The sequence below is a fragment of the Cryptomeria japonica genome, chromosome 9, assembly GCF_030272615.1.
Source record: "Cryptomeria japonica chromosome 9, Sugi_1.0, whole genome shotgun sequence".
NCBI classification, from domain to species: Eukaryota; Viridiplantae; Streptophyta; class Pinopsida; order Cupressales; family Cupressaceae; genus Cryptomeria; species Cryptomeria japonica.
Genome location: NC_081413.1, coordinates 313,791,278 through 313,815,120, shown reverse-complemented (window position 1 = coordinate 313,815,120; position 23,843 = coordinate 313,791,278). Strand labels below are relative to the sequence as shown.

The window sequence follows — 23,843 nt, the reverse complement described above, 5'->3', positions numbered from 1 at the left end:
GATAGAAAATGGGAAAAAAATTTAAGAAATATCCTAAAGGGGAGAATTTTCTATAGTTGGGGTAAAGATTTGAAGCACTTATAGATAGAATATTAACATGGTGTAAAAATGTGAAATACAAAATTTTATATCTAGTTTTAAAATGTACTTTTTTGATCTAATACTTAAATGATAATCGAAGGTATTTAGGTAAAAGAAATAAAAATGTGATATTTTTTAACTAGATTAACTAGATTACATTTTACATTAATGAATTTGCTTATAAAAGAAAAATGAAAACCCTAGATAAAGTAAAAGGAACGTAGTTAATGATTTATTAATAAATTAGGTGATTGTCTATTTTACTCCAACATTATATACCTATTACAAAATTTTATATTTGAAGTACAATTATGCTAGAATGATTATTATTATTGATATTTGGCGTAACTTTCTAGTTTAATAAAATGATCTCATATTCATTATCTATAATGGTGTAGTTGCATATGCATATTATAATTTTTATGTTAAATAAGTTCATGTGTGTATGTTCATGTAATTTGTTTTGCAATGTAATCTTTAAGTTTCAATGTCTATAGGTCGCAGTTCATTTGATTCATTTTGTTTAAAATGTTTAACTCAAGCATATTTGTACAATGTTTCATCTTATTTGTGTCATACATTGTATATGAACTTGTTTTTAATTCAATTTAATGTATATATGCAGATTCACACACACACACACACACACACACACACACACACACACACACACACACACACACACACACACACACACACATATTCATACATTTCACATCACATCTAAATATGGCTTCTAGTGGTTCACAACATTTTTCTTCTAAGAAGAGTGTGCATCCTAGTCCTTAGCAAACCTCACGTAGGTCTGAGACTCTTGAGAGACTGCTCCTACTCAGACTATTTTGAGAATGTAGTCCTCTGTAGCACAATTACAACAGACTTTAAATAACACTCATGTGTTGGCCAATAGAGATAAATTAGAACGTATTAGAGATGAGCTGATGCGTATGATTGAGCTTGCTCAATCATACAACCCATATGATGACCCTCACATTGAGCATTTTTATATGACTTTATCTCACACTATATATGGCACAGTTAAATGGAAAACAATAGATAGAGATGTTTCTGTAGTGAATGTGAAATCCATGTTCCCATTTTACATGGAAATTGTTGTGGTTAGAGGATATTGGGTCACTAGATGTGAGGATCCTATTGTCGCACCATTCATATATCCTAGATGGTTGGCGACACATCATAGGTGGTCGCAGAAGGATGGGCTGCCATAGTATTTCTACAAACAATTGTATGCATAATTTCATCTAGGATATGATGTTGATTACACAGACTTTCCATGACATGTTGGGTAGGGTAGGGGCAAATTTGCAGACAGATTTAGACACCATGATACACAGCCCCCTAGTAAGAGGGAAATGGTGGGTCAGAACCTTTTAGTTTTTTGAAAGGTTTGGATTTGGTCACAGGTGGTGCTAGTGATATGGCAGCTAAGGAGGCACGCGTCGGCATGTATTCTAACATTGCCAACATTGCTACTCAGGTTGATGAGATGACTTTTGATTGTGTGGGGAGATATATGTTGTGTTCTTGTACTGCCCCTATTATTGATGAGACAGATCCATTTTATGACCCATATATTTGTTATGAGCTATCGTTGCCTGCAGAGATTACACGTTTATCGAAGGATCGTCTGCACCAGATGAGCTCCTATTTAGTGATTGATCTTGTAGATGCTTATTAGTCTCTCTCTACATTACATGGGATCACTCCTCAGTTGCTGCCTGAGTTCATTGGATGAGTACTTCAAAGATCCTCGACTAGTACCAGCCATGGTGGAGGAGATTCAGAGCTTGGTAGTTCCAAGCAGGAGGATATTTCGATACCTCCTACAGCTCCCGAGACTACAGTGCATCCTACACCACATACTCCAGGAGTTCAGCGATGAGGTTTTTCATCTCTTCTTATGGATGACTTTATTGATCCAAATGTTGTGTCATTACACTCTTTAGAGATATCTGGCATCAGGCATGCATTCGAGGAGAGGAATAAGGTAAGAAATTGGAAATTTTGATTTTAACTTAGTTGTATATATAAAGTTTCTATGTATTCACTACCACTGACATGTTTTTTTAAATTTTAAATATATATTACAGGAGATTATGATGGACGCGAGATATGGAGATTTGCAGGCACTTGGTGATCCTATTCATCAGGATACACAGGTAAATTTAAATTTAAATTGACGTGTCTTATTTTTTTCCTATTCATAAGGATCCACTATATATATAATTTTTTTAACATGGAAATTGTGTACACAATGTAGGCCCCTGGAGTAGGCGACGGATCAGATCGGGGATTGGGACAGGGCACGACATAGCTCATTATATTGTTATATACATGCTTGCTTCTTTTATTATGTATATCTAGCATTTCTATTAAACATGTTGTGGACATTTCTATTATACATGTTGTGAACATTATATTTTTATTATGCACTCGATTTCTATTAAACATGTTGTGGACATTTAGATATTATACATGAACTATGGACATTGCATTTGTAGCCTTATTTTAGACATTATACCTGGACATTTCATACATGTTACATGTTTATCTAGACATTTCATGTGTTACATGTTTATATCTACATTTCATGTGTTGTACATGTTTATTTTATGTGTTACAATGAGCTCTCACTCTGAATTAGGTGCACACTCTCACTCTCCTAATTCATCAACACTTTTTTAATATTTATATTAATTTATTATTTAGTGCATAATTTAGTCAAAAAATGATGTCTTAAGGAGATCATATTACATGCTAAATTAGTATTCAATTTATTCGAACTCATTATTATTGAATTTGTCTACTTAGTTGTGTTACATGTTTATAGAAATTTCATAATTATGAGTTACATGTTTATTTTATGTGTTACAATGTTCAAATTTCATGTGTTACATTTCAGTTAGATTGATATGCAGATCGTTTCTACACTTCAGTTAGATTGATATGCAAATGGTATATACTAGGTTTTATGGTTGGTATTGGTATTGGTATTGGTATTTATATAGGTTTATGGATCATTTTAGCAGGTTGTGGAAATATTATTAACAATATTACATGTTGTGTTTGTTGTAACATTTAAACTTTAATGGTGATGACCACAAGTGGTATGAGATGCTTGCTTTTCTTCACAACTAGTATTGAAGTAAGAGCTAAGTTTGATATTAATCTAGAGTTTAACATTATTTAAGACTACATCTTAGTACTATACCTAACTTTTCTTAAGGGGATGTCAATGAAAAATCAAAATGTATTTTCTAAATCAAGTAATATAAAAAATCACTAATAAATATGAATAATGCAATTATGACTAGTGCCTTGTTCTTAATCAAGAAATATAAATAATTACTAATATTTATTAATAATTTCTTAATCAAGCAATATAAATAATTACTAATAATCTAATTCAAGTAATATAAATAATCACTAATAATATAATATAACAAAGAAAGGAATTTACATGTGTGTGAACTCGTGAAAAAATGAATAACAATGTATATATATAATTTAGCATACTTAGTTCATAAGGGGATCTAAAATTAGGACCTATTAGGATGTCTTAAGGGGATGTCCAAAGAGGATTTCTTAAGGGGATGGCCAAAGAGGATGTCTTAAGGGGATGTATAACATAAAATAATACATTTAAAAGCTTTTCAACCAAGCATGCATATGTAACAATTTATATAATTTAGCATACTTCACATAAGGGGATCTAAAGTTAGGACCTATTAGGATGTCTTAAGGGGATGTCCAAAGCGCATGTTTGAAGGGGATGTATATCACATGTAAAAGCACATGTATGTATGTAATTGAAGAATACATAAAATCACAAATATAAAAGAATTTCAACCTTGAGCATGCATAACAATATATGAAAACCATTGTTCACCATGTCAAAAAGAAAAACTAGATATGATCCAATATTAAAAAATCATCTCTAAGTTTTAATATGGTCCAAAAATATATATATCCAGTCCTAGTTCAAATTAAACATGAGTTCAAACTCTAGTTCAAATATAAAAGTATGAGCTACAAAAACAAGTTAGATAGCCTAAGTTAGCTCCTAATACATATAGTCTGGATCCTCTCTATCTTTTATTATCTCCAAAAAAATTCCATGTTCTTCAAAATGTAACCTCCATTTTTGGTTGCCACGTCTTTTTTTTGGTAATATCTCAAATTGCAGCTTTGTCACTATAACCAAGTGATTGTAATGTAGAACTATTTTTCAAGGCATGTATTCAATAAATTGAACACCATTTTTGTCTATCTTAGTTTGTTGATAATAGGTGCCTTCTATAACAACTGAACTAGTTGGATATGACTGTCCATCATTGTCTACAGTTACTTCTGGCAATTTGAATTTTTCTTTTGTGCATCTTAGTAGATAATAATCTACACCTTCCACATTGTCAGGATCCACAAACACAACAAAAATATCACCTACATGTATGTAAATGTAGATGACACCATATAAATTTAAAACAAAAGTAATATGTATCTATAAAATTTGAACATGTCACTACATGATCTAAATTAAAACTAAATAAAATAACATGTATGCACACACACACCTGAAATGACTTAATCAGAAACATGTTCATAATCAGCTGAATATATAGGATCATGAATGTCTATGTCATTTTCATCATCTTCATAAGGAGGAATTCTTATTAACTCTTTCATATCCCATTGTGAGACACATCCATTTGCAATATTCTCGCATTGACTCATTGGATTGTCCTCAATAGAGTCAGCACAAGAGCATGATTTTTCTCTTACTTGAATCAATGGAGGCTTGTGATTTCCTATAGTCATCACTTGATGTAAACTTCTAATAATAACAATTGTTTGACAATTGTAAGGATTAAACCAATCAATAACTGTTACAAATATGAAATAAAATTTGCACATTTTAGGATCAACTACTTTAGGATAAAAGTGAAATGCAGAGCTGGTGAATTTTTTAAAGAATTCTTGAGAACAAAAATATTTTACCTTTCACTATCCAAAAATAACGTTTGTTGTATGGTGTGTCCCGACTAGCAAAATGACTTTGACGCCATTCAACAATTTTGTTTGCATTCTCTATTCTATTACCTACATAAAAGAACTTAGAGATGTTGTAATGTGCACTTCTTTTTAAATGAAATTATATTAAGAAATAGATACAAATAAATTGAAAACAAAATTAATAGTACCTGCAAGTTCATGTTAGCAAAGTGCACGCTTCACACATGCTCCTGCTCCATCGTGCTCTCCTTTTCCATGTCCACTTTCAAAGAAGTTCCACATAAACTTAACATTGTGTCTAGCATGTTACATGGATAGCCAATTAAAGGCTTTTGCAGATTTAAATTGTCCTGCTCCATAAAGTTGTATGTCATGTACATGTACAATTGAGCATTTATAATAAATTTTATTGAATTGAAATCAAATACAATTTTACATATAAATGAAAATGAATTGAAACTTATGTACTCACTTGCACAACCATCCGACCAAATCTAGTGTTGTGAAACATTTATCCCGCGATTTGCAAGATCTTCAAAAAACATTGCAAAATAATGAGCTACATAGCTCCTATCATGAACCTTATCATCGTTGATATAGAAATGAACCTCCTTGATGATAATGCATTCATTTTTATCAATAAATTTTTCTACCCCATCCACATCAAATTTTTCATGTCTATAGGTCACTTGCACAAATATTGCAACTTGATCAGAATGATAATATTGAGCTTGAATCTACAATTGAGGGGCAAATGTATAGTTCTCAGAGAAATCTACAATTGAAAGAATACAACTAGGTGGAAAACATTTTTTGGAATCATGAAATTGTTTAGCTTGCTATCATGCACCATGACAATGTTGGATATGTGGATAAATCATAGTACGAAATCTATTCATAAATTCAAGGTAGGGCAATTCACTCTCCTTCAATGAAATTTTTTTGGATTCATCTCCTGACTTAGTTTGATATGTCTCATGTTGTAGTCTCTTCCACAAAATTGGTATTGAAACATCAATATTCTCAATTTATAATGGTATTTTTTGCAAACTTCCACAATCAATGGATGTAATTTTTATACACTATACATTGAAGTCATCTAAATCTTTTGATTTATCACATAAAATTGATTTCACAAATTATGTTGTACTTCCTGGGATGGCCATATCTGGATTAAGTACTGCCATAGCTTTTTTATATAACTCTAAGTATAGATGAAACTCAACATGATTTTGACAACAAGAAGTTTCACATACCTTATTTATGCATACAAAGCAAGGGCGCAACCTCTCAAACATTCTCTGACATATTTTCACATCTAAAAAATTCTTCCTTGAATGCTTCAAATAGTTCACTTTGTGTTGTATCTACAAAATGTTTAGGATGTGAAATATTCATACTAGTCTCTTCATCTTTCATCTGCATAGCGTCCCTTCTATTGGAAGAAACACGGGAGTGGATGGTCCAATATTCAATGACCAGTCTTCTTACATCTTCATAAATTCTGTCTTTTTGAGGAAGTCTACAAATATTTACCCAATTTATTTCAATATTTGCATCTAACATATTTCTCCTCCTAATATATCTTTGAACAGTTTTTCTAGATATATGCAATAATTCAGAAATTATTGTAACTTGTCTTTTATGTGACAACCTCTTACTAGAAATCGTAGTCATCAACGCTCTACGTGCAGCACTTGAATCAGCTCCTCAACTTGTGGTATCAATAAGGTTAAATGTATCTTTCAAATTTTCAACTATTGTTTATTTTACATGACTTCTTGAGCTTTTGCTATTATCGACACCCAACAACTCCAAAACAAGAGTCATTTCTCTTTTCCTGAATAACTTTACAAATAATTGTGCACTCCCAACTATATTTTTTTTTCAAAATATTCCTCCCACATGTTTTTGCAATGCAATTTAATTGTGCTCTTAGGTACCATGTGTTCAAATAGATTTTGACTGAAAAGAGAATCCTCATTCATCTCCATCAAATTTCTCATGATAGAAGAAAAAATCATACCTTGACTAGTACTAATTTCTTCCGCTACTTCAGTTGCGTCATCTTCAACATCAGCAGGATCTTCATCAACATCAACAGGTTGCTCTTGATTATGTTTTGTATGACCTTTCCTTGAATCATCCCTTATACGATCATATTTTTTTTCTCTATTTCTTTTATTCCCCATTACACAAAGTATTGAAATTTGCTTTCCTAAAATGGCAAGTGAATACTCCTTAAGAAAAAAATCAACTCCTTTGCAAAAAATCACCTCCTTGATAAAAAATCACCTCCTTCGAAAAAATCAACTTCCTAGAAAAAAATTTGAAGATTTTATGAATTGTTTTTTGTTTTTTGTTTTTAAAATTTTTTAAAATCACCTCATTAATATATGAGGGAAAGGGTGGGGAAGCGAGCGGTCGCTTCCCCATGCAACCGCTCGCGGAGGGTCCTGTCGCTTGGGAGACTCGGTCGAGCCCTACTCGTTTAAGTAGCACTCGGCTGAGTCCCACTCGGCGGAGGTTGCCTATGTGGCATCCCACATGGCAACCTACTCAACAAACCCCCCCCCCCCCCCAATTTGCAGAACTTTCAAGTTCTGCTAAGAATTTGACCATCAAATTTTATTTAAAAAAACAAACTAAAAATTGAGAGCTCGAAGTGAGGAATGTTGACATGTAATTTTTATAGAATTTCAATTAGAATTAGTCTATTAAAATTACAAAATACGACAAGTAGGTATATTAACATTCGAGAAGACTCTAATTCGAAAAAACAAAAAAAATAGTAAATCATATCAGAAAAATTTAAAAATTATATATAACACTAGAGGAGAGAGTCCTCTTCAAGAATATATAATTTTTGGGGGGATTGCTATAGTTTTGATAGGGGAAATTTGGTGGGAGACGAAAAATATCGATTTCGGGAAACTTCGACTTTGTATTGTTATAAAGGTGAAAATATAAATCAAAATCAGATTATTTTTTTTCTGCACTAGCTATGGATGTCATCTAAAACATATTTCAAAATCAAAGGAAAATAAGATTATTTACATATAGTTTTGTGGTGGGAGGTGAAACCCCTAATTTGTAGTATTTTTCAATAATTAAAAAAACATATCAATTCTTGTTCTTGTTCCAATTTTTTTTTTAAATAATAGGCATAAACTTCATCCAATTTTACACATTTCATCAATTTACATCATCTTCAAATACCAAATAGAAATATCACTTTTGTGCCATTGAAGTTGAGTTGTTTTGTTGTTGTTAGCCTTTTCCTTTATAAAAGTGAGACACAAGTTTGTACTTTTACCCTGATTCTATTTATTTATAGAAGAGAAAAAGAAATTAAAAAAAATTAATTTATTAAAGTATAGAGGAATACTTACCTAATTAAATAAGAATTATTTAATTATTGTGAATTGGAAGAAATTGATAAAAATAAATAAATTAAATAATTTAAAAATTATTTAATTAAGGTGCATGATGTTGGTTCCCAAATCAATAGATCCATTGAATCCTAAAGACTAGCCACTTTCTTATCCTTATACTTATCCAAAGGATGACATTTAGTCATAAGACTAAAATCTCCTACGTTTCAGGCTTTGTAGGACCTAGGGGGTGACCCTTTTAGCAACACCTAAAGATTCACACATACACTCAACATGATATTGCTTAACATATAATGCTCTTACCAGAAAATGCCAAGAAACATGAAATATCACTCAAAATTGGCTCGAGTCTTGGGTAGCTTTCTATAATTAGCACGGAGAACATGATAATTAAAAATAAATTATAAAACAAAAGAGAACTAAAAGAAAGATTAATCAGATTTTAAAGATTTTTCTAGCTAGGGCTTGACAAGAAAAACAAATTAGACCTATGTCTTATCCATTGGAGAGTCAAGAATGAAGCAAATCCTCAAACAATAGCCCAAACAAAAAAATAATGGCTACCAATGCACTACTGCATTATAGTAATGAAGCCAACTATGGGAAACACTGCTAATATTCTTTTAAAATCCTAAACATAATAGATCAATATCCTTAACATTCATCTGGAAGAAAAATTGAATCTATCCCTTAGACAAAAGCCACCAACTAAACGTTCATCACCTTACAACAAATGTGCAATTAAAACCTTAGTAATCCTTGATTATTCTGGTTAAAAGAATATCGCATTACATGAAGGAGACATCAACAATGTAACATGATCCATTAAAGCTCAAAATAAAAAATTATATGTTGTCACTTGAGAAGATACAACATTTTGGATCCGAATTTCAAATAGCTCTGATGAGACCATAATTTGTCTCATATTTAACCCATTAAAATCATCTATTTCTTCTTAGTGTATTGTTGTATAAATGGATTTGAGTAATAATTGAAAGTTCTTTAGCTTGTTTAAGGTAAAATATAAAGTAGATATTTGGTTTATTTTTAGTAAATAAATGTGATCCAAATTTCTTCTAATATGTTTCCATGAGTGTGCAAGATGTTACAATGTAGTTGAATGAGCTATTAAATAACTCATGACAAGAAGAAGCTTAAAAAATACTTGCAGCAAAGAGCTATAGACATTAACTCCAAACAGCTCCAAACAAGACTTTGAAGACATTAAGAGAAGATAGAGAAAATTGTTGAAGAATCCCAACACACTCCAATATTCATGCAATATCATGGAGCATCAGTCATTCCTAAATCAATGGGCAAAGTATTTGTTTCATGCAAGTTGCAGTTGCACACTACACTATGTTATCTTTCTTCGACAAAGATAACTCAAGTTACTAAAGCACTACAATTTAATTGAATTATTATAGATTATTATTCATGATGATCAACAATGATATGGTCAACTGAACTGATGATTAATTCCTTCCTTCACTTTGAGAAGTTGAAGACTTCCTAGAAATTAGGCACCCAAAAATTGTGAAAAATGCAGTCTCAGTAAAATGACAATATCTCCCTAGTTTCTTAACAAAAATAAAAAATTCAAAATGATCTCGAAAGTAGAATTCAAGGGATAAAACCCCTTTTAAGGGTTTGGAAATATTCATTATAGGGAAGGACTAGTTTGCATCAGAAAATGATTGAGACAAATTGGTAGGATGAAGGACAACAGTGTCAGTTTTCTCAAAGTTTTGCAAACGACCCCTCAAAAATATGATCTTGGATCCACATTCTTAGTGGATTGGTTGGGTTGATATGGAATGACAATTTCATAAATATATTGTAATCATTTGAGCAAAGAGGGGATTATAAAGGCTTGTTTCATCCTGAGGGAATAAAATAGATCTAGTTCCATTTCCAACAATGCATTTTACCAAATTTCTTAGATTAAATTTGAATTCAAGCAAGTATTTTATTTTCAGCAAGTGTCAATTAGATTATCCTCTTTCCTTTCATGCAAGTGTGAGATGGATTAGAGATTTCCTTTCATGCAAGTGTGCCTTAGATTAGCTTTCATTTCTGCAAGTGTTCTTTAGAGGAGATTGTCAAGCAAGTTTTATGAATTCTCTTTTGCATACAGCCAAGGACACCACCCTAGATTAATAAGTTAAATGATGAGGATTAAAAAGGCCCCATCAAACTCCCTAAAGAGGACCTATTCCTTGTCCAAGAACTATCTGCACTAAAAAACTGGAACGCTTTACAATGAGAGAAAGGAAAAAGATATAGACAAGAAGAAACTCCAAATTTAGTCTGTTGATGACACCTATCCCCTTCCTCCAAATCTGATTTACAACAAAAATAATTTCTCTCCTCTTTCTCTATCTCTAGTTTTTCCTTTTCATTCCTTTGTTTGCAACAAATAAACTTGGCCTATTCTACACTTGCTTTATGTCTTAGATTTCTCCCTAACTGGTTAAAGAACATGAGGTCCAATACCACAAATCTATACTTTATCATCAACATTAAAATGGGAAAGCAACTGTCACCATGAAAATATTCAAACCAAGGCTGTTATTATTCATTGCCATGCGTAGGAAATCCATTTATAACCCTAGAGATAGAATCTTCCATCACCCCTCCTTCAACAGTGAAAATGAAACTAATCGGCATGCCAAAGAGGAATGTAAATGTAGGCAGCCACCAATTTTCAATTGTCTATGCACAAATCAGAATATACTTTTGATCATATTTAATTAATAAATGAAAAATAAATTATGATTGTTTTTTATTGTTCAATTAATAAAAAGATACCTCTCCCGTGAATTATTTTCATTTTGTGACAAACATTTTCTTTGCTACACTTTATCTTCTGAACAAGATAATTCCTCATGTTGGTAAAAATAATTACCCCATGTTACTTTCTTGTAAATGATTCCTTTACCTACCTTGCATCTCATGTGAAAGCATTTCACCTTTGAGTGAAAACTGATTTGCAATATCACATATTATTTTCATGTAATCTTCTAGTGCTCATGTGAAATAATTTTACTTTTGTATAGCATAATCTCTATTGTAGCACATCATGCCTTGGAGAATATTCAATCATTTACCACTCCCCAATCGAAAGCCCCTCTATTTGCATGTCAATTTGTTATTTAAAACTTTATTAGCTTCTGGACATCTTTTTGCATCATATGATTTTCATCATTTGCCTTTCACCTTACTGAGTTTTCCTCTTACCTCTTTCACTATTACATAATATCTTTGGTAAAAATATTTCACTTGGGTAAGGAAATTTTACCTTACAATTTGTACAAATATTGACTCCTTAATATTTTTATTAAATCATTTTATTTTTACATCGCTACACTACATATCCTTTATAATAAATGAAAATAATATCTCTTTAAGTAAAAACTCTGTCAGAAATCACTCTTTCAATGTGCACATGTTTGTGATATTTAAATTTCATCAGCATTTTCATTGTCTCTACAGTGCTCACACCATGATCTGCTTGCAATCTACCATTATGTTGAACTCCCCTTCTAGCATACTTCAACCACTTCTTTCAAACACTCAAACCTTCATACAGTTGCTATGTTCTCCACAATAATATTTCACGATGCCCTAATTCCTTGCAGCCAAATGAGGACACATACATTTGCTTTCTTACGTAATACCCCACATAACGGGAAAAAACTTTATTTGATTTGTTTCCTGCCTTTATGCCCTGCATGCTCGCATCACTTTTTCCTCATAGGATAGTGAGGATGCATAAAACATTAGCAAAGTACAATTTATTTTCTTTCTCCATATTGTCGCCCCTGCCCACTCCCAATTAGGGAAACCTCCCTTGCTCAAGTAATTGATAGATGTATTAAAATATTTAAATCATTTATTACTTTAAAATTATTTAATTGATATCACGACCCTCTCAAACTTTGGTAAATATATCTTACCCCGTGATCCAAGACTTATTTTTGACTTGGCCATTTTTCTTTGTGGGGAGGTGGGGTAAAGAAAAAACTTGCTTACCTAGTGAGTTTGGAAAATGGGACCCACATACCTTTAAATGAATTTTTATAACATCCATGATGATAACAATTCAAAATAATTTAAATAAATGTAATCTCGACTTCCCCTTGGCAACATTAAATCATTAGAACTTCCACATTCACCTCCAAACTTTACCTTGACCAGACTTATTTTTCATTTACCCATCATTCATAAGGTATATTATCATTTAAATCAAGAATGATTTAAATAATATTTTTTTTTAAATTGAGCCTCAATTGACCTTATAACACCACAATGTAAGTCGAGTTCCCTTGTGGACTTGGCTAATTTATTTATTTTTCATTTTTAAACATTTAGAGCTCAAAATCATCACCCAACTACAATTTCATGCATCTCAAAAATTGGAAATGAAAAGGGTTAGTTTTTGTTTATGATTTATGAGACATTCTCCAGACTCTAAAACTAGTTGAATTGCATTTGGAATCACCCTTAAAAACTGATCAGTCATGCTCGTGAGACCACATTCACTGGATAAGCACATTGAAATTTTATATGAGAATTGGTATCACCAACTAGTTCATTGTGTCTCCTCCTGAGGTGCAAAATATTGAGGGTCAAAGGTGAGCTCCTAAGCTGATTTGACCAAAAGTAGATACCAAACTTGCTCAAAACCTAATAAGTTTGAGCTTTGAAAAAAATACCAAATCAAGTCATGGGGTCGTGAATATGCATAGAATGAGACTTCCAAGGAGCCTTTCATAATCAACAAGGTAGAAGATATAGGCAGTCAAATTGGGTAACTTAGGTTGATTTCTGACAGTGTAGACACTAAATCTACCCAAACCCTGTTTGCTTTGGGCATGGGAAACATATCAAATCTCACTCTGAGGTTCTGAAAATGAACAAGGGCGCACATGAATATAAGGGAAAAAGCACATATCAATCCATTTCACTTGAAGACCAATTGGTTTTGAGATATTAAATTGCAAAGTGAGCCACTTATGTTGACCTGACAATGTGTAAACAAGAAACCTTCTATGGACCCACAAATTGAGGGTATAAAAAACATATCATATTTGATCCTGGGGGGTTATAACTTGGAAAATGCATTTACTTATGACATGTGAGTATGTCCACCAAGACATTTTACATGAAAATCAATAGGTTGCAAATTATCATGCTCCAAAGTATGCTACTTGGGTAGCTTGGACAGGGGTGTTTTTGAGTGTTGCAACCAAAATTCTCATAATAGGCACTTCAAATTTGGAGGTGCCAACACATGAGAGGAATAATTGATAGATTAATTGAATAATCAAAATTATTTAATTATGCAGATGAAAAATAATAGTTAATAAATTAATTTAATAATTAAAAGTAGAGGAAAATGATAAATTAGATAATATTTATTTAATTAAATAATTAAAATTATTAATGTTGAAAAAAGGATAAATGAGGGGTGACAAAGTGATTTAGACGAAAATGTGTTAATCATTTTGGATGTCTATGTGTTTGTCTCTCTATGAGAAAATGTGTTTTATAGTGTTGTTTCAAATAATAGTACTGGTATGCAAATTTTATTGATGATATGCCCCATATGCCCCAATGGATCAAGAGATGGAGGTAGGATTCCCCCTTGAAAGATTTGTCAATTTTTATTTATTTTTAGGTCAAACTCTCCAAAAGGATGTATAGGCTAGGTTAAGTGAATTGGGGTGGAAAGTGAGATTGGATAGAAGAGAAAAGTGGCCAAGCAGCTAATAGGTAGATTGAAGAGCTAATGGGTAGCTAAAATGGTGGACGGTAAGGGACAATTAATAGCTGCACCATACAAAATAAGTATCATTTCATTATATATATATATATATATATATATATATATATATATATATATATATATATATATATATATATATATATATATATATATATATATATATATATATATATATATATATATATATATATATATATATATATATATATAGTTATTACTCATTTATTGAATACGAGTCATGTAATTGACCTTAATTTATTGAATACGAGTCATGTAATTGACCTTAAAAGATGATGTTAAAAAGTATAAAAAACAATATTCTCTTATATAAAGTATAAGTGTTGCTTAGATCTTAAACAAATATTAATAATGATAATAGTCTTATGGAAGGATAACATTCAAGATTCCCTTTCCATTATATAGGAGATAAATATATGTATGCATGTATGGGCATTCTTATTGAGGATATATATTTAGTTGATTTAATTGTCATCCCTACTCAATCATATTATTTATTTTATATATTGAGAGAATAGATTTATGGGCAAACATCAACTTTGAACTTCTTTAAGTGATATTTTTGTAGTCACCTTATACTAATTTTTTGTGTCACCAAAATTATTGTATATGCATGAACAAATTGTAGGTCAATATGTTATAAGGGTATAATAATAGACAACATAAACTAATGATTTAAACATTAATGATGTGATTATATACTCTATATTAATTTAAACATTAATGGTGTCGATATACTCTATATCAATTATAATATATAGTGCAAACATTTTAATATAAGGCATAGTGATCATCAACAATGTTTTATGCTTATAAATTCAAACATTCAAACTAAATGATTAAAGTTATTTTCAACAAATATGATAAATATCTTTAAAGGATTACTAACATGTCATAAGGGAACATTAGCTCCTAGATCGATCCCTAAAAAACTTGTGTAAAGGATTGAAAGCAACGAGCTTCAACTATCCAAATTCTCCTAAGATGAATATGTGAATTTGGATTGATTCTATTGCACCAACTCCATATGTTCTTGTGAGGTTTTGCCAAGATCAAGAGGCAATGGAAAGCACAAATAAGAGAGACAAAATATATGATAGAAATAAACTGTATTCTATCAAGATGAAAATACTGATCAACTGGATCATCAATCATTACATACAATGAATATAAGCCTGCTTATATAGGCAAGGCTATATGGATATGTGAGCACACAAACATGACATGTGGCTCAATAAGAAACAAGGGTAGGTAGGAAATAGGTGTGGGTAGGTAGGAGAAATAATATAATAGTCCACATGAGGTGGATCACCCACTGAATGTGGAGTGTAACAACAAGATCACACCATAAAAGGTGGAAATTCTCCTACACACACTATCCCAATGTGGCACAAACACCCAAGTGTCTCATACCCAAACTACTATGAAATGCATTTCCTAAGTAAACTTAAGTAAGGTGTAATAATATCCATGATGAATAATTATTTACACCAACACCCCCCCTTAAGTGCAACTTAGGGGAATGCACTAAAGTCTACAACGCAACTAAGCAATGAAAGAAGGGTCCCGGCTACTAGGCCATGTTAGGTACCCATGTACAAATGCAAATGCATGAAAACCAATGCAATGAAATCTCTCACGAAGTGGGGAAAGAGAGAAAAACCCAATGGGAAAAAACCCTTCCCCAAAAGAGAGATGAAAGCTATACAAGAGAACTCTCATAGAAGAATGTGAGGAACAAAACCCCATGTGAGGAAAAAGTCCCCCCCATATGAGAGAAGAAGAAGAAGAAGAAGAGAGACTAGGAAGCCCCCCCTCAATGTGGAATCTGCACCAATGATAGAAGCTCGATGTATGAAGAAACTGCTCCACTATCGTCGAACAACATTCCTCCCCTTAGGAAGAAACAAAACCAAAGGTGTATCCATGAAGTCTCCCTAATCATGAAGGGAAGATGTATGAAAAAAACTCATGATGAAAGGAATCTCTGAAAACTGCTCAAGTGTCCTCATGTCGATGCTGAAAGATACCCCCTCCAAAGGTGGTAAACTGTGCCACACTGCTGAAAAATGCACTCCAAGATCTAGTGGAGATGGATGTAGAACATGTCCCAAAGACTCACATGTCTCCTCAAAAAATAAAGACCTCCTCCAACTGTTGTACACAAGTATCCATAATCATGTCAACCTCTAAAGATTGATCATGTAGAGAATGCACAAGAGGGTCAGAGTGTTCCCTCGCAACAATCAAAGAAGGATCACCTTCATCAAAGAGAAGATGAATGTCATCAATGATGTCTCCCAAATCTGCAATGTAGGATTCCACAAACAAACTTGCAATGTCTGTCAAGTAATCATCCCATGAATCTAAAGCTGGAAGACAATGAATATCCTGTTGCACTGAATCACATGAAGGCAAAACTGTCACACTATCTGCATCATCAGGTGCAATAGGTGATGTGATATCAATATGAGGAGATGAAATACAAGACTCAAGAACGGGTTCACATGTGAGAATCCCCATGTTCAAGTGCCCAAAGTTCTCCTCAAAATCTGAACCATCACAAGAAGTGTGATCAACATGTGTAGAATCATCAAATGTGAAATCATCATCATCAACAAAATCTGAAAAAGGAGTATAATCGAGATGCATGATCAACCATCCCAGTCGCAATGATAGCTCTAGTCTCCAAGTCTCGAATGAAAACTGACTCAGGTGTGAACTCCACAACTCTCTTAGTTGTGCCATGTGTGATTTGATAGATGGAAAGGAGATTGTTTGTCAAGTGGGGTACACACAACACATTATTGAAGGAGTTATCCCCAATGTAAATAGATCCTTTCCCAATCACATCCATGTATGTATGATTGCCCATCAAAATCTGCGGCATGGTGCAAGGCTTAAATGTAGAGAACATAGACTGTGAAGATGCCATATGATGAGAAGCCCCTGAATCTAGAAGCCATCTCTCTGAATCATGACTGATAGTAGCACATAGAGCTTTTCCTTTTCTTGTCCCAAAAGAGTGAGTCTTCCCACTTGTAGAAGCCGTGAATGCTTGCCCTTTTCCTTTTGAATGCGAGGAAGTGGAAGTTGATGAATCATCCTTCTTGTAGACATTAGGCAAATCAATGTTATGCTTTTTGATGATATGTGTGAGCTCATCAATCTTCTTAGAATGGCAACGACGCTCCTCATGACCAAACTTTTTACAATAGGCACAAGTAGGTCTCTCCCTCTTTGGTGAGTTATCCCTCTTGGAAGAGGATGAATCTCCTTGTTGTGGAGAAGATGGTGCTTTGTCCTTAGGCTTTGATTGCCATTTCTTCTTGTTTGAGTTGTCCTTTCCTTGATTTCCTTTGTTCCCTTGATTTGCCACTAATGCTTGAGACTTAGAAGCCTTAAGAATGCCCATGCTTATCAACTTAGTTTGTTCCATCATCAACATTTCATTGAAAGCATCAAATGTAGGCATTGTGTAGCTTGAACCCATTGTCATCCTATGGGTTTGGAAACTAGAAACAAATGCTGCATATTCTTGTGGAAGCTTGCCTATCAAGTTGAAGATCAATTGAGTATCCTTCTTATCAATGCCACAATCTTTGAGTTGTGCCCTCAACTCATTTGCCTTGGTGACATAATCTTGTATAGTATCAAAGTTCTTGGGATCCAACATGGTGAGATCACTATCAATTTGATATCCCCTAATCTCATCAACTTGACCATACAAGTCTTGAAACTTTTTCCAAGCATCCTTGATTAGAGTGCACTTCTCAATATGAAAAATGAGATCCTTTGATACATAATTTCTTAAGGTACCAATTGCCATGATATTTTTAGTGAGCCAATCCAAGTGACCAACTGGATCAACCTTAGGATCAACGGGAGCAACAATAGTTCCATCAATGTAATGGGTTAGTCCTTTTTCCATAAGTTTACTCCATGCATCAATTTTCCAAGTAGCATAATTATGAGGAGTTAATAGAGGAAACTTAGAAGAACCCATAGCAGCAAAAATGAAGGAACACAAGAGCATAAAAGCACAAGAGACACCCCCCCAAATTCACTCAATCAAGAAACCCCCCAAAATGGTGATTTTGGCACTTTATACTTAGTGCATATATAATGGGCCACTTACAAAACAAGGCAAAGTGGACTTCTGATTTCAATTTACAACTTCTCAAAATGAGATCTAAGAGACTTCAACAAATACTGCTAGTGATCTAAACTGAGATCCAAGCAAAATGCAAGTACCAAATATGCCAAAAAAGGCTAAATACTGAAAGTACAATTTCTACTTAAAATCACTACAAACAAATGGCAGATTATGAAAGTAGATGAAAAAATATGTATTTTCAAAAAAATGGCACCTGAAAAGGAGTCCATATGAGCCCAAACGAAGCCTCCAAAGTTGTAAAAATTGGGATTTCACGATTTCTGAAAAACCTGTATCCAAAAATTAGAAAACTCCTACACCACTGTACAGATCATGAAATTCTACCCCAAACCAAAAAAAATTGCTCGAAAAAACGAGTCCGGATGAGTGAGATATCACTATTTGAAAAATGCTTGCAAAATTATAATTTCTGGAAAATTTTTGTCGCAGCATCAAACTTCAAATGCCTCTAGATTTGGCCTCTGAAGTCCGATTTGGATGAAACAAAAGGCAAAACTAACTTTCTTGGACCTCTTCAATCCAATGATAACCTCAGATTTGACCCATCAAGCTTCAATAAAAACCTACAATAGAAAGATCTAAAATGCAAACCCCAAATAACATCAAATCTCTCTCAATTAGCAAACCAATGACACTCTAATGGCTCTAATACCATGTGAAATTTTGCCAAGATCAAGAGGCAATGGAAAGCACAAATAAGAGAGACAAAATATATGATAGAAATAAACTGTATTCTATCAAGATGAAAATACTGATCAACTGGATCATCAATCGTTACATACAATGAATATAAGCCTACTTATATAGGCAAGGCTATATGGATATGTGAGCACACAAACATGACATGTGGCTCAATAAGAAACAAGGGTAGGTAGGAAATAGGTGTGGGTAGGTAGGAGAAATACTATAATAGTCCACATGAGGTGGATCACCCATTGAATGTGGAGTGTAACAACAAGATCACACCATAAAAGGTGGAAATTCTCCTACACACACTATCCCAATGTGGCACAAACACCCAAGTGTCTCATACCCAAACTACTATGAAATGCATTTCCTAAGTAAACTTAAGTAAGGTGTAATAATATCCATGATGAATAATTATTTACACCAACAGTTCTTCTATTACTTGCTCCTTGGAACAAGAGAATTTTCAATGTTAGAGGATTATGAAATGAATACAAATAATATGTTTAAATATCAAGATAGAGAAAAAAAAATTGTGCAAACATGTGTTTTGTTGACTCATAGTGACTACTAGAATAAGTAGGAGTTGGACAAGTTTATATTTATATTTTAGAAATTTAGGAGTCAAATTCATAAACATGGGGTTGAAACCATGCTCACAATAATGACCTATACTGAAAGAACAATAAGGTTTGTGTAGAGAATGAATGCGTGGATTTAATGGGTTTAGGAAACATAATTAGTATGGAAAGTGTGCATATATGGATGTGATGCATATAAGTGAATGAAAATGTGTATACACGTAAATAGATTTAAGCTAGGGACGAGTCCAACATTACATAAGACTAATACCATTTGATGATATATAATTATATAAAGACAATTTACCAAAATAAATACAAAACTAAATGAAAAATGATATAAATATATAGATTGCACCATTACAAATGTAGCTAGATCGCTAATCTTAAATATATATAAAATTCTAGACCAATAAATTTATACTGTTAACTAGAAATACAAAATTAATTGAATTAAATTAAATTAAAGAAAAATATAAGCAAAAATAGATTTTTTTTTTATAGTCTATTAGGTCATATATTTTTGGATCTATAGATGACTTTATTACTACTTTTTTGTTTATTAGAACTATGTATTTTTGTTTTGATCTATGTTTTTTAATTTTTATAAAGTTAAGATGCATGATTTTTAAGTTTCTAAATTATAAATTTTAATTTACATCTTATTAGCGGATTTTCTAGGGATCCACTCTCTATTTTGCACATCCACCAAACAAATATTTAACAAATTCTAAAACTTTTAAAAATTATATTAAATTTAAAGAATTTTAATTTAAACAAAACTTTTTTCAAACTTTTTAAAAATTAATATATAATATATACAACATTAATAATATAAAAGTTAAATTGGGTAATCCTTATGTAATTTAGTAATATAATTTTCTTAAATATAATGAAAATAATTTAATTAAACATTATATAATAATAATATAATACTAAAAAAGATGCATATAATAATATAATATAATATCTTAACTTTAACTTTAACTTTAACTGTTTCTTTTCAATTTAATATTTCTAACAAATAAATTTTCACGAACTTTAATAATTAATAATCAATTAATCCTTTTATGTTATTGTTTGATTCAATTACATTTATACATTTTAGTTCTAAAAAATTAATGGCATGCAAGTCAATTTTTTTTTTAATTAAAAATGCAAAAGTAAAAAGTCATATTTTTTGTTACAAGGAATAGTTTTTTTCTTTTCCCTATACAATATTTTTTTTCAATTTCACATCTAATGCTTACATACTACACTATAGAAGTCTAACTTTAATTAAAAATATATATTTATATATCTTTTATATAAATAAATTTACTAAAAAAAATATTTTAATAAAATCTTCATTTATTATTAATCAACTATTCACTTAATGATGTTCAATGCCGTATAATTAGGTATCTATTGGTAACTCTATTCATCATAAATTTTAAAAGAAGTCAAAGATAATAAATTTTTAACCTTTCTCAAAAGAAATGTTTCATTTATTATTAATCAACTATTCACTTAATGATGTTCAATGCCATATAATTAGGTGGTAACTCTATTCATCATAAATTACTTTGTTCATCGTAAATTACTATGTTCATTAAAAGAAGTCAAAGATAATAAATTTTTAACCTTTCTCAAAAGAGTTAAATTTATTAATGTAATAAATATGTTAATATGTACTTTGTCTTTCCATTCAAGAGTTAAATTGTTAGGTTAGGCTTATGATTTTAAGATTAAGATTTTGGTCAACATTAGGGTTAAGATTATAGTTATATTTGATGTATAATTAAGTTCAATTCATGTTAGGGTTACAATTTAAGATACAATTTTTATAAGGATTCAATTAAAGTTACACTTAATTTTATACTTATATTGGAAATGAGGTTTTATGCATAAATTTTTAAAGTTCATTTACTTTTTAATGCCAAAGGTGAAGATGATTTAAAATAGATTTTGAGAAAATATATTAAATTATAAATAGATCACGTCTTTATGTCAAAATATAATATTTTTTTTTCAATATATTAGAGATTTGTTTCATGTCTATGAAATATAAGAGAATTTAAAAATTTAAAGTTTTGTTTTAAATTTAATAATGAGATTTCAGAAAAAAGAAAATGATAGTATATAAGTAGGGTATTTAACATTTCAAAAATAGATTAAAAGTTACCAAATATATAAAATTATAGAAATAACATATAAAATATAATTAATTAAAATATAAAACATTTAATGAATTAAAATGATATAATTTAATTTAATTTATAATTATATTAAGATTTATAAAAAGATAATGTTTTAAATAATATCATTTAAATATAATTATTTAATTATTGTTGAAACTTATACCCAAATTGATAATTTATGACTCGTCTATTAACTATACAATTTTTTCATTATTTATGAAACTATACACTTTATAACAAAATTCTATAAATTGAACACCTTAAACTATACTACAAAACCTATATGTACAAAGTAAAGAAACATCTAACTTGCAAGTGTAATTACAAACCAGACCTATATACACTACCCCTGAAACCCTAACCCTGAAGATAGTGAACAGTATGAATTCATTCAAATCGAGGACGGCAGGAGAGGGATTACGATTTGTGTGCCGAGAGAAGCCGGAGAAAGAACTGGACCTCAGCGATTCATGCCCTAATCTTTCCAATGCCATTGTGACAGAGCTCCATCAGATATTTGGCAACAAAAGTGAGACAGAGCCCCAATTTTGGGATAAGATGGCGTGGGTAGAGGGATTGATTGCGCAGGCCCTGGCAGGGGGTAATGGAGAGCGAGGCAGGCTCCAGTGCCTTAATGGTGGCTGCGTTTTTCTGGGTATCATACTCATCCTTACCTGAACTGTTTTAAGCTTTTTCCTGTCCCTCGCATTTCATGCCCTTATCAAGTGCTTTAGGATTTTCTACTCCAGATCAAATGAAATCTTTAATAGCAATAGTTATGAGCAATCTAATAGGCCTACAAAGAGTCCGAAGAAAAGGGTTTAAAAAAACCAGGAAAACAAAAGACCTATTATAATGGCAATGATGATGGTTTGAATTGTGGCAGGGGCAAAGAGGGGATTCCATCATTGTGGAGCAACTTATGCAGATTTTGGGAGATTGATGTGCTACAGCTAAAAGAAAAGGGAAACCTGAATGGCAGAAGTCCTCGGAAGTGCCATATATTTTGTCAGACATATATCTATAAAAAAACTGTATTGGACGAGGCATTTCTTAAATTTCTTGTTAAATATATGACTACATGATCAGTTCCTCCATTTACTATGGAGTTGCATATTTAACAGGAAACATAGGAGGCACAACTCTTAATGCACTTTTATATATATATTTTTTACAAAATATATGACTGCATAACCCCGCTTCCAAAATCCTCTAGTTGCAGAGATAAAATACCTGTTGTGTGATTTGAGTGGGGATGATTGTCTGGAAGGTCTAAGGCTATAAGGATTGGGGTTCTCAAGATGTCCCTCTATGCTCAGGCTTTGCTTTAGGATGGCACTCAAGGTTCCGCAACCTAAACATGGGATGCTATGACTGTTCAAGTTTGTTCAGTCCAGGCATTACGCTGATACGTTCAGGTTAGGTTATTTTTCAGTTTATTCTATTTTTTAAATTGATCAATTGGATTTTTCAAGTGTTTTGAAAAAAATTATGTAAATTTTTTATTTATCACCTTTTTTATTACAATACTTGCTTATAATTTATGTAAATAGTTCACACTATTCTTATATATTGTTTGTGGAGCCAACTAAACTGACATACCTATTTAGAGAAATATATGTAAAGTATGGTGAGAGGTTTTTTCGAGTAAACCAATTTTTATTCAAATATGATAATAAAAACTCAACTTTAACTCTAAGTGAACATTCCTTCATGAAGGGCTTTTAGTCTTGATAGACTCCCACTTCTGTGCTCTTCCTTTTCCAAATGTTTCTATTCAGACCTCCTCTGAGGATGCTACTAGTGTTGGAGAGTCGGTTGGTGAGAACTCTGACTCAGAATTTGATGCCTAGTCTCCTCCCCCTCTTAAAAAAGCCAAGTCTTAAAAGATCCCAATGG

At 31.8% G+C, this 23,843-nt stretch overlaps 1 protein-coding gene across 1 annotated transcript; it reads left to right on the top strand.

The window, feature by feature from the left end:
• The first annotated feature begins 22,226 nt into the window (after positions 1-22,226).
• On the top strand, positions 22,227-23,486 carry LOC131078737 (uncharacterized). The gene is made up of 2 exons (XM_058016505.2): positions 22,227-22,599; positions 22,831-23,486. Exons 1-2 carry the CDS (start codon positions 22,326-22,328, stop codon positions 22,899-22,901), a joined length of 345 nt encoding a protein of 114 aa, XP_057872488.1. The 5' UTR covers positions 22,227-22,325; the 3' UTR covers positions 22,902-23,486.
• The last annotated feature ends 357 nt before the right edge of the window (positions 23,487-23,843 follow it).